The sequence below is a fragment of the Taurulus bubalis genome (assembly GCF_910589615.1).
Source record: "Taurulus bubalis genome assembly, chromosome: 19".
In the NCBI taxonomy this organism is placed as follows: domain Eukaryota; kingdom Metazoa; phylum Chordata; class Actinopteri; order Perciformes; family Cottidae; genus Taurulus; species Taurulus bubalis.
In genome coordinates this window covers 9,831,428-9,844,538 of record NC_136607.1, presented here as the reverse complement: position 1 = coordinate 9,844,538, position 13,111 = coordinate 9,831,428, and the positions used below count along the sequence as shown (strand labels likewise).

Here is a 13,111-nt window from a genome sequence, read left to right as displayed (position 1 = left end):
TATCATCTTAGGCCTCGATGGGTGTCGCAGGCTGAACCAATAATAATCCATCAGTACTTTAACCTCGTGGAGTTAAGTGGAGGCCGGCTGTCCTAACTGGATACATACACCTTCAGAACAGATCAAAGTTATCAACATAGTAGATTTGTTTCAGACCACAGGTTTGTCTGAGCCATGTGTTCAATGATAAAGTCTGCCAAACCTGTTATCCCTCTGTTGACTATTGGCTGCGGTCCACTATTAAACAACTGGGCTTCCAGTTTGCCAAGGCCTTTAAACTGTTGAATAAGCGATTGACCTCTGCATTGACTTCCACATGTAGAATAATATAATTCATTTTGGGATGTTGAAATATCATTTTTTCCCCATACTTCACAGACCATAGCACCTTAGAAGCAGTATGTTTTGACTGACGGCTAATATATCTGATAGCGGCTGCTCTCACAACCAAATATTGAAATGTCTCTTTAGATGTTTTTTTCCCCGTTTGCTCCATTCCTCATGCCCTCATGCCTGTCTTGCTTTTTTCTCTTGGCTCATATCCTTCATAATTCTCCCCTTGCCCATTCTTATCAGCACCCATCTCCATTCCTCATGAAGATTCATCATCCTTCATGGAGGTTATAAGCTGTGTAGTTAAAACAAATAACTGCTAAATATAAACAAAGCAGAGAGCAAGAGAAAATAATGTCTGCACTGTAGCAGAGCTGGATATAGTAAACACTTTCTTTGTTTTTAATCATAGATAAAACATAAAAATGTGTTTCATATATTGTTTGACCATCACATCATCACCAACACATATATGTATGTTAATATAGAAGTTGCACATATAGAAGTTGCATATACTGATATTGACTGACTTAATACAAATTTATATGGCTCTACCGGGTTTAAAAATAAATTAAAAAAGCATTCACTGTGCTCCTTCTGCACACCGCCTACCCAAGCAGTGTGTGTGTCGTGAAACCTCCAGCTTTATATTTCGGCATCTATAGTGTTTTTGCTGTCATCCATGGTGCATGGTGTTTCAACACAGACAGCACAGACAATGCAATGCAGGACTATTTGATTATCAAGCCTATACATTGGATTGGTTTGAATAACTTTTATGTACTTGAAGTGTGCACTATGCAGCTGTATTATCTAGTACAATAGAAGTATTGGATTGGAACTCTGTATTGACAGGTACTCAATATTAAATAACTCGGAACGATGGCAAAGAAAAACTTCAATCGAGACCTCTTCTGTCTCGTTTTCCTGTAACCCGGGCACATCTCCAATGCACGGGTCATTGGTTTTGCTTTAAATTAGGGTGCAAATTATATCTTGAGTAGATTCACAGGTAAGCTAGACAAAGTGTGCGAGACAAATTGCACAGGAAATGTCACATTAACATGTAATAAGACTGAACCAAGTAATCTCTAATTAGATTGCCCTTTTAGAAAGTCTGTGATTATGTGGAAAACAACTTTTTAGGGCTCTGGTGAACTTGCCTGGAACCTTTTTTAACATCTGCTTATGATACAAAACTGTTACTGAGGTATTATTGTATGGTGCTTAATGATGGTCATAACATGTATTATACTTGACTTCATTCCTGCATCTACTGGCAACAGCATTTGTTTATGATTATTATTTAGACTTCTTCTCCATATCACCCATTCACAGATTCTTTGCCTCCATTGATGGAATCTGAGATGACAACTTAAAGGTTGTTTTGGCTTTTAATATTTTTTTGTAAAAAAAAAAGTACACACTTTTGCTAAACTTTTGTATCAGATGTATACGTCTATTTTAGTTTTAGTTTTTTTTTATCTAACCACAGTGTATCCATCATTTTCAAAACTGGAATTACAGCCTTGCGGGTGTATGCATCTAAAAAAGGTGCTTTGTGAGGTCACAGTGACCTTGACGTTTCCCCGCCACATTCCTGAGAGATGACGTTCATGAGTATGAACTGGACAGAAGAACATACTTACTTGCCATTCACTGTGATGACACCCATGGTTTATGGACTGCCGTTTTTAAGCCTGGAGTTCACCATTTTCACCTTTGCCGTCTTGGTTTGTGGCTGTTGCCATTTTCTTTTTTGCAACCAGAAGTGACACAAGAGGGTGGTGTGCAACTGAGCGCTGCACAACACATGTGAAGGTGACCAGGAGAAGAATTCAACAACCAGACCAATGACTACACAGCAGCATGATGGAGAAGAGTCACCTTCAGTTTTAATTAGTCCAGCAGCCAATTTTAAAACAGAGATAGAAAAGGATGGACTTGACTAATACCGACATATTAAGTCAAAAAAGTGAAGAGGTCAGACTTTGGGCCTTCACTTCACAGTTTGTTCACTCACTGTCATGACACTTTTACTGGTATCTAAAATGTCACACAGTAGTTTAAGAAATTAACTATGTTTTCCGATCTCCACTTTGGCCTTACAAACTGTAAAGTGGACTGATTTTATCGTACATTATAAATGAAGGGGATTGATCCTTACATTATTCATGTGATTGTCTGTTGATTCTTTTGATGGTGATCAGTGTTTTTTCTGTTGAATGTGACTACTGCCTTTTTTAATTTGTAATACCAAGATTTGAAGTAGTGTAAAAAGTCTGCTTTATGTGAAGTATACAACTAAACAAAAGGGGGCCGCATGAAAAATAACATTAACATAAGGAGGGTTAAAATGTACGGGCTAACGGAAATTCTTAAACCAATATCAACATACTGAAACCAACCCAAAGCTCAGCTCCAGGATGAATGAATGTAATAATATTAAACAGACATGTCTCCAGAGGTATTGGTATTAGTTATCTACACACTGTCATTTCAGGTACCAGATCAGACACACATGCCTCCTCTTAATAACATCATGCATGGATCTGGTTTCTGAAGACAAAACAAAAACTAAGCTACAAAAAAACTAAACCAAAACCCAAACCAAACAGCACTTTACAAAATGTTACTATACATATACTACCTCCAAATCAAACTATACAACAATACAAAATTTATTTTAACTCTTCTCTCCTAGAATCTATATTTGCTGACATATGGTACAGAGCATACACCAACTCTTATAAAAAGCAACAAAGCGCAAAAAAGTACAACAAACACAACAATGAAATGATGAATTAATAAAGAAAACGTAAAACAAAGTAGATGGCGCATTGAAAAGGAAACTGAACCTCAATTAGAGACAAACAACATACATTAAAGTTAAGCAACAATATCAAGTTCACATTTTCCCCTTCATACCTATGCTGTGGTATCGTGGCAAATCATGTCTTGTTGTGGTCCGTTGCCTAACACGCTCCGAGTAATGGGAATAACAGAGGCTGAACAGACTATCCTGTTGTTACGGTGAGAAGCAGTTCATCTGCAGTCTGTTTTCTGCACCCACTTTTTTCCTTTCCCCCCTTCAACCCTCATTCCCTCCTTTTTCTGAAGGCATTCAGGTGAGTTTCTCTTTAGTTCATTGACAATACCCAGCATCTCCTATGCAGTGTTCTTAATTGCATTCTCATTAAGCTTTTCCATGTAGTGCCGAAGATCCTGTGAGTCCCCAAGCTCGATGTCCGGACATACCCATTTTATCTCACTGGTCTGCACTAGTGCTAATGGGCTGAGCACAGGACATCCATTACTGGACTTGACATTGGAAAAGGTGGTGAACTTCACCCTCTTTCTCTTGGTGGTGGGCGAGTTAAGGGACTCATTCCTGTGATCCCTCCCACTCGAACTACAGCCTCCAACAGCAATATTTCCACGCTGAATGCCCCCGTTCAGTAACTGACTTCCCTCCTCTAGGGCACCGCCCAGCTCCTCCTGCTGCTGTTGCTGCAGACAGAGCCCCTCGTCTTGGCCCAGCCAAACCCAGTCGTGGGCATGGGGCATTGCCTCTGGGGCCTCCAGGGACAGATGCTTGCTACGGTACTTGTACGCATAAGAGATGCAGTTAATGAGAAAAACCAGGATGGCCAGGCAGAAGACTCCCAGCAGGGCATACATACCAATCTCCAGGTCTGTAAGGCCTCGTCGGGATGGTAACAAGTCGTCTTCAGTGCTGCGACTACGAGGCAGCTCTGCCTGGCCTGGGTATTCAGAGAATTCATTTGGGACCCTGGCCCCGCTGTCCGCTGATAGACGGCCTCCATTAGGTCTCACTGGGACATGGCCCCTAATTGTGGTGGCTCCACGGTTGATTAACCCAGTTTCCACGTCAGCGATAGACCCGCCATAATATGGAGGATCCGGACGTGTTCGCCGGTCTCCTGGTTGCCTGTATTGCTCTTCTGGCTGACCAAACCTTGTCTGTATGTTTGCCATTCCAGTGGCTAAGATAGTGCGGCGTTTCCCCTTCTGGCACAACTCCGATGGGCTCATTTCAACACGCACAAGCAAACCCAGACCCTCCCCCTGGGCAACAATGATTGGCCATTTCCATGCTGCACTGCGCTGCACCTTCACCACCTGTTCATCCAAAGAGGTGGCTGTCAGGGTAAAATGGGCAGGGTTGTAGTTGTCTAGAGCAGTCATGGATCCATCACTGAACTGGAGCCAAGCGCTGATAAGCGACTCCTGAGAAAATAAACAAACAGAAATTGTTATCATTACAACAGCAAAAATAACTGTGCCTCAGTTATCTGCACAATTTCAACTGATGCACAAGAATGACTGTATAATAAAACAGAGGAACATGGCGGAAGCAAAAGTGAGCCTTAATTACAGTAGAAAGGCTCATAGAAACAATTGGATATGAAACTATTCTATCCTGAAAGCCAAATATTCTTTTCTCTCCAAGGGAAGAGACAGAAGCCGTTTTCCATTTGAAATTCTAATTACGGGAATAACAGTGCTGTTCTGTTGTTGTATATGCAAATCAAAGAGATGTCTTCACTATATCTGTGGGCAAATTAATTATAAAAGAAAAATTGCAAAAATATACTGAATATTAACTCTGATTCAGCCCTGAACGTGCAAGCCAAATACAATGCACAATGCTAATACAGTTAAGACGGATGTTTAATAATATAAAAAGCAGCAAGATATTTGAAGACCGTGGATTAGTACCTGTTTGAGTGATTCAATGACTTCCTGTGTGGTTGCAGTGGCGACGATTGCCCTGTTGCTCCCTGGGCTGAGCTGCAGGGACAAAGATAGTCCAGAGACCAACTGCACCCCCAGCTCTGTCACACTCACTTTATCATCTAGCACCCTGATGCTCCTCTCAGCCAGGACCGATGATGTCAGAGGGGACAGCACCTAAAACACACAGAAACACTTGCAACTCACGTAGGTCCATTAGGATCAAAGATGACTGTTACTGTAAATGAAGAGGAAGAGACATTTCTTTAAGCAGCCGCTGTTGTTGACAATGACGTCTCCAAAGATGATACGATGCCCAAGCCCTGAGAGCCCAAGCATGCACTCTAATTTGAGTTTGATCAAGAATTGCCTTCTTCCAGTGGTCCACAAATAATGAAATTTAACCTTGGTTCAGGACTGTCAATTAAGTCTTTCAGAAAAACACAGACAAAACAACCATGTATTTATACCAATGCTCAAGAAAAATCTTCAAAAAACAAATCCCAGTTGGAAATATTAATGGGATTTATCATTTGACAATGCTAATTTGTAATTACAGTTATTCAAACAGTGGAATTACTTGGTAAGGGCTAGGACAATATCTTGTTTTGGGTTAAAATGCCTTGTTAAGGTTAGGAGACCTTCACACTAATGTGATGAAACGTGTACAGTGATAATCACTTTGTTAAGGTTAGGGTCATAAAAGAAACCAAGCTGACTCATAAGCAGTGGTGTAAAGTCTACTACTTGTTACTCCACTACATTTATTTGATCATTTAAATTACCAGCAACTTTGCAGATTAAATTATTCATACAAAACATAAATCTAATGAATTACTTATTATAGATTAAAATACCCAGCAGCGTGTAAAGTAAACAACATTTGTTCCAACTTTACAAGCTGCAACTTTAATGTGAACACACAAACATTAATTCATCAATAACTATGATCCAGTACAATATATATGATTCTGAATTGTGTCATATGCTATATTATGCCATTCTGCATATTTAGTACTTCTTTAACACTATACTTTGAACACTTTGAATGCACAACTTGAACTTTTAGCCGATTATTTTTACTGATTGAGTACAATACCTGAATACCTCTTCCAACGTGGCTCATAATTACTGTACTAAGGCTACTAACATAAAAACACCTATAATCTCACATGCAAACATATAAGCCCCACCTCACTAACACATTCTCCGCCTCCCTGAGGTGCCAGAGGTGTAAGCGTGTAAATAGTTGTGATTATTGTTATGAGATGAGAATCCCTCCCATCCGCTCCAATTAGGGCTTCAGTCTCTCCTCCAGCCGCCACCCTCATGGCCGCATTTACCAGCCATAATGAACTGTCAGCACCTATCACTGCCTCATTTATACAGACCCATTTCTCTGTTTTCCTCCCTATGGTTTATCTCTTTTCATTTTCCCTTTTGCCTCCCACACAGTGAAACTGATATATCCTTGAATATTAGACACAGTCTCGAAACGTGGGCATATTTACCCTCACCTCTGAGATGAGTGCAAAGGTTAAACAGGCAGACTGGTGGTGACGTTCCCTCTTATTAATAGGCGTGCACACTGATTGTATGAAAGTGTTTTTTTTATACAGATAAAAGGAAAGCAAAATGCAAAGCAATGCCACAAGGTATTCATTAGAAAATGATTGGCTTCCAAGTTGCGAGATGTGAAATAAAATTGAGCTGAATTCAAAAGATGCAACATGCTTTGCCCACTAGGAATCTAAGCTACTGAAATTTCAGGAAATGAACGAGTGCCAAAGTGTAAAGTTCAAGAAGTTGTGTATCACCTTCTCTTATCAGGAGAAGTTTCCCAACTTCATAAATAATCGTTCTCCTCTAAAGATGCCAGGACGTGCAATCTATAACCCCGACAGAACTCTCCACAAGAAGCCAAGAGCATTTTTTGCATTCCTGAAGTAGATCTTCCTAAACCGAACCAAGACGACACACTAACAAATATCCAGGCTTTGTGCTGCTCTCCTCTCAGAGATGTCAAGGCTCCTTTCCTTGATTCTGTGGAAGTGGTCAAACCCCCTCTCCTCCCCTTTATCAGAGTCCTTTGTTCAATTTTCAGAGATCTCTCTCTCTCCTCAAACCCGTTATAGAGAGATTGCAGTTCCCGCCTTTGGCCTACATCCATGGTCGTGAGATTCCTCCACTAGTAATACCCAACACAACCCTTCCTCATACCAGTCAACAAGTTTAAAGGTTTGCCTCATTCCATCAGAATTAAACACCCCTTCCCAGGCTTCCCTCTTTTTATTCAGAGCTGTCTTCTCTCGTATTATTTCTCTCCAAATCTCAGAGGTATTTCACTACCTGACCCCACAAAATCCTGTTTGCACCAGGATCCAGCCTAATGCAACCGACAATGTTACAAACAACCCAGCATTGGCCAAACCATGTCTCTCTGACTCATCATACTGACACTTTTGCAAAGGTTCATGGTAAAATATGTTTTGGATGCAAATAGTCTATTCATAACATGTAAAAAAATAATTATGCATTCCTTTTGTTCTGATACACTGTGGTGACCCACATACGGACTGTGAGAGACATTCACCTAAGGGCTACTGTGCCTTTAAGAGCCGGGGGTTTTCGGGGTCTGGGGTTTCCGGGAAGCGTGGGGGTTGCGCTGCCGCTATCGTGATGCACAAGTATTGTACATTTTATGTGGAGTTGTAGTAAACTATCTCGACTGCAACTACGTCTACTGTCTCGCTGTTTCCCAACTCTACAACACCATTGAACTCGCAGCCCAGTACATTAATGAACACATTACCAATTCTACAGCCACTATGGAGTTGTTAAATGCCCCAGTGGCCTTTTGAAATCATTGGCTTTCATTTAATTGTAAAATCTATGGCCCTTCATTGTAATTCTGAACAGTTTGATAAAAAATATATCTCCAAAGAGAAAGCCTTCGGAAAACTGGCGCTGTATTACTACTTGGATGATTGAGGCAGAAATCCTTTTTTTCCCCGAAGTACCTCTCAAATTAACATAATGCTTTTCACAATGTCTATATCTGCTTGTACCTGCAGGTGAACATAAAACAGGCCGTCACTATTGTTGAGATAAGTCCACACTTACAACATTACCACTCAACAATAAGGTTATAAGAGAGAAGGTATACTCATAATATTATCTAGAGTGGACCTAAATGATTAGAAACCATTGGCTGCTGTAGTACTCAATTATTTCCTTTGAAAAATGTTACCCAACAGCTTGGTCTTATAAGACAAATGCAAATAATGCTAAATCCGTTTTTTTTTCTTCATATTTCCTCTTATGCAATGTTTGAATAGTATAGGACAAAATATTGGAAAATGCAAAACAAATATTTGCTCTTTTTACACATCATTTGTGATTTGTTGATTATCATAGTCAGATCATGGAACAGCCCCAGCCCATTCTGTATGTTGCTGAAAGGCCAATGTTTACCTGCATGGATATTTCAGTATTTCTAATAACCTGCCTCGAAGGAGCCAATCAAGGGAGGCGTGCAGCTGTCCTTCACAAACATATGGGGAAACAAAGGTCACAGGAAATGGTGATATTGAATTGGGTTTTTGTTGTTTTCAGGAAAATAAGGAAAGCCACAGGAATAAGTAACCCTTGTGGTTCATTGAGCTGAATTCATGCTTTTCTTTGTCTATTTCATGAAGTGTTTACATGATTTCTCTGGATGAAGTCAACGGCTTTGTGCTAACTCAAGAGCAAGTTTTCTTTCAGAATGATTGAACCTTTCCACAGACCACCTGAGCAGCATACCAAAGACTTGGTTGAAAACATAGCTGCCACTTGATTACACATAATTACATGAACTTCTACATTTAGTCCAATTAACTTTTATGTTAATTACATAATTAGCATTTCAGGGAACTACACAATTAATTAAAACGTTATCAAAATTGCAAATGGGCTTGCACTTTCCAAAATATTTGTTAAAGGAGAAATGTTTGTCAAAATATCAAGTTAACTTAAGCATTGTCATGTAGCAGAGATGTCCTGGCCTATACATCAGATGCGTCTGCAATATCACTCCAAATCATCGCAATTAGATATGTTTTCTAAATCGTTCAGCCCCACATATTATAGGTACCAGCAATTTTAACTCACGGAGTAAGAGCTAGGTAAAGTGGTTCTTTATAGAAAACAAATGACAGGACATTATTCCTTCATTGCTATGATATATCTCTAATGGGTGGAAATCACCATGGCTGAAATTAAGAAATGAAGGAAAACCAAGAAAATCTTCACCACTGTTGATAGATGATTTATCCAAAAAGAAAGAAATCCCAGGCTTTATGTCCACAGCCATTTCAAAAGTGCCAATAGTTCTTTCAAATGCAAAGTATTGCCTCAAAATCACCTGGAGTAAAATTAGGAGGAAATTATTTAATCAAAAACCTTTCTGACCCAGTCTTTATGGAATCGTAGAAGCTTTACAAAATGTAGTATATTGTTGAAGGTCTGCATAATTTAATAATAATAATTCCACCCCCTGAAGTGCAATCATGCACACAGTATACTAGGGAATTGGTCTGAGCTGACTGTCAAAATCAGGGCTGGATGTATATCTTGTGCTGAAAATGGAGCATTTAAGGCTTCAACAAGTGTTGAAATGCAGTGTGTTAAATAGCCCATAGTGCCATTCCCCCTTCATTCCACTATATAACATATTCACAGATCAGTAAGATGTAAATCTACCACATGATAACTTTGAAGTAAAACGAGCAATCAAAATTTGCCCACATTTTCAGTTCCTCTTTTTTCTCCATATCACCAGTATCAGGCTGAAAACAACTCGATCTCACATATCTTTCTAGTGACTTTTCCTTCCATTTAAAGCGTGCCCAGGCCAACAGTGAAACAGCACTCTATCTCACACATGTTGCCACTCCTGCAGTGCACACAGCTCGTCTATTGATAAATACAGAGAGGGAGATTATGATTCCAGTCTACTGCTTCAACAATGTGTAGTTCTGTGTTGTGCTATCTTGTAAATGCCAGATTGATGTTGGTTTACGGTGACGGCGGGCGCATGTGTCATCCGAAGTAAGCACCTGGTTGTAGTACAACATAAATAGGATTCTGAGTGCTGTGTGAAGGAGGGAGGGATGAAGAGAAAGAGTGATAATTCTATCATTCTTTCTCTTCCTGCAGAGGTGCAAGCTTGTAGTAGACGTGCCGTGACACCACATTTCTCTGTTAGCTCATAACAGGCTTAAGTATTTGTGCTATGCTGCAATCAATGTTGTTTTTGTAACCCCTTACCTGTTGGGTCTTACTCCACATTATATATATGTGTAGCTCACTTGCAACCCCTTTTTTTGACGCCATTTTTGTTGTTGTCCCGCTAATTCAGAGTCATGTTTCTCATTTGAGCAAAACTATTGATTAGTGGAGCTTTCTCCTCTTTTTTCCTTTAATATTGTGTTATGAACTGGAAAAGGTACACTCTCCATCAAAATCAGGATATTGAGAGAGATTATTTTTCTGTAGGAATTATCTCTCTGACTTTCCCAAAATACTTGCCTAGTTCCAGACCTCTGCAATACCTCCCATGTACCAGGGTTTGGATAAGTGCTTGCTGGCTGTTTCCTTAGTTGGAAACACAGCCGAGCCAATCAGAGCATTGTAGGCAGGATTAAGAATGACATCATCATCACGCGTCATAGTCAAATGACAACAGATATATTGCCACTAAAATGGCAGGTTGCTTAGTTGCTTCTGTGTCGACTAGAATCGACTGATTAGTTGGGGACAACAGCGACATGAACATAACCATGATTTCAGACAAACAAATTAAGTGAAACAAAATGCCCCCCCCCTCCCACACACACACACACACACACACACACACACACACACACACATACCTGTAGTTTGGTGATTCCAGCGCTCACTCCTATAAGAACTTGGCCCTCCAGCAGTTGTGCAACCTTCGGGACCTCCACCCTCAGAAAGTCCTTAACCAGTTGTGTCACCTCCACCTGCCAGTCACTCCCCAGCAGGAAGCTCTGCTGGCCCAGGCCGTCCTCATCCGCGGCTCCTCTAACTTCTCCCGTATCTGCCACAAAGTGTGTGAGGACACGGAGGGTGGTGCTCTGATACTGGGCAACGCAGCCGCTCTCCTTCCTCTCGTCTGCGGCGTCGTCGTCATCCCTGTTATCAGTGACCCTCTCATACCTGCACGAATGATAAAAGAAGGGCAGAGGAGCAATGGTAATAAAGCATGGATCAAATGACAACAGTGAGGAGTATGAAGGCCGATAGCATAAGTATACTTCTGTTTGTGAAGTAAAAAGCACTGAAAGCTCTTTCTGTTTGGAGAAGTCCTCTGGTGAAAAAGATACTTTGAAGGTTATCACCAGTATAATTCTATTTTTTTCTATCACAATTCAATGTAATTCATGTCTTCCTTATCACTACTGATGCTCATGAAGTCTAAACCATCTGATGTATTTACTGCAGTGCAGTCAAAGCCTTTACTGTCTGTTGTGCTGGAGGTTTTTCCAACCTCCCGAAAGTCATAGGCTCCCAGTGTTTTCAAAAAATCCATTAAAAACAGCTTGCAGAGACAAACTGTTGCCTTGCTTGCTTTCTCATTTTCTTTAAAAGGGCAACTGATATTTTGCTGTATGTCTGCCATTTATTTGGCCCGCGGCAAACACTTTGCAGATACAGCCCTCTCAGAAAGATGCATGTTTTGTGACAAATGAAGTTTTGCAAACCCAGTAGGGGATTATTTTTACACGTCTGTTCTACACTTTTCCTCCTAGTTAAGTGAAGTTTATATGGCCCTTCATCACATTAACAGGCCCACATTAGAGTGGGAAGGTCGGACAGGAAAGACCTGCAAAGAATTACAAAAGAGATCTTATGTGGATCTAAGAAAACATCCAACCATTGATACAAATAGACAACTTAAAAATATATTATGGTGCCGAAGCCGTTAGGCGCCTAGATATTTGATACAAGTTTTACCACACTCATAATGTTACAAAGGTCAATACATATCTGAAATACAAAATTAAAACATCTCCTTTAGACTTGTCTGCTCTAAGGGTCCATTTGATTATATTCTGCTCTACTATATTATATATTCTCAGCAGGTTGTCTTACGTCATGATTAACTGCAATTTATTGTACCTCCCAAAGGTTCATATTCGGCTCCCTCCCAAAAATAAAAAAACATTAAAACAGCTTGTAGACATAAACTGCTCCCTCAGCTACTACAATACATCATATTAAACAACATATTGTATTGTTTGGTCTCCATGCTGGGTTGTGGGAGCTGCAGTGACAGGTGAAATGTGGCCTTGGGACACAGATCCTCTCCTAAGAGTCAACCGTGTTGACGATGTAAAGAAACATTGCTATAGCTATTAGGTGCATACATCACTCTTATTCATCCGCATCCTTCATCTTCCATCACTCTTTACCACTTTATATGTCTATTTTCTTGTCCTGTGCATTACCATCGTCATATCTCTCTTTCTCTCTCTGCACGCCTGACTCTGACTATATTTTATACATCAATTTTTAACTTGACTTGACTTTAATCCATATTTCAACTCTCTCCCTCTGCTTTTCTCTCTCACTCACTCTCACCTTTTATTCTCTTACTTTCCAGCTCTGCCTGCATCTCTGTCTCTAGCAGTCAGCTGGCCGGGGGGAGTGACAGTGACAGTTTCCATTAGGTTTAATGAGGCATAGCCGGTCAGGCAGAAAAACGGGCTGACAGGTTAACATGCTGTGGCCCAATGGCTTGGCTTAGTTCCTATCCTCCCTCACCATGCACTCCCTCTACCCTTATTCCACATCAGTGAGGGGACGGCAGTTTAAACCAAGGTGACATTTGTGGCTGGCAACAGAAACATGAGGTCAGGTCATGTTTGTAGCATTGAGTGACAGGTCAGTCAAGGTGTAATGAGGTGGATTTGGCGCTTATGTGGATGTACACACACAAAGTCAGAGCACG

At 40.5% G+C, this 13,111-nt stretch overlaps 1 protein-coding gene across 1 annotated transcript in view; it reads right to left on the bottom strand.

Annotated features, from left to right (window-relative positions):
* Positions 1-3,501: 3,501 nt before the first annotated feature.
* LOC306751679 (transmembrane protein 132C-like) overlaps positions 3,502-13,111 on the bottom strand; it is a gene marked incomplete at both ends in the record, with an annotated part of 129,514 nt that continues 119,904 nt past the window's right edge. The window contains 3 exons of the mRNA XM_079235294.1: positions 3,502-4,584; positions 5,077-5,268; positions 11,007-11,316. Of these exons, the coding sequence (XP_079091420.1) occupies positions 3,502-4,584; positions 5,077-5,268; positions 11,007-11,316 (1,585 nt within the window). The remainder of the gene's footprint in view (positions 4,585-5,076; positions 5,269-11,006; positions 11,317-13,111) is intronic.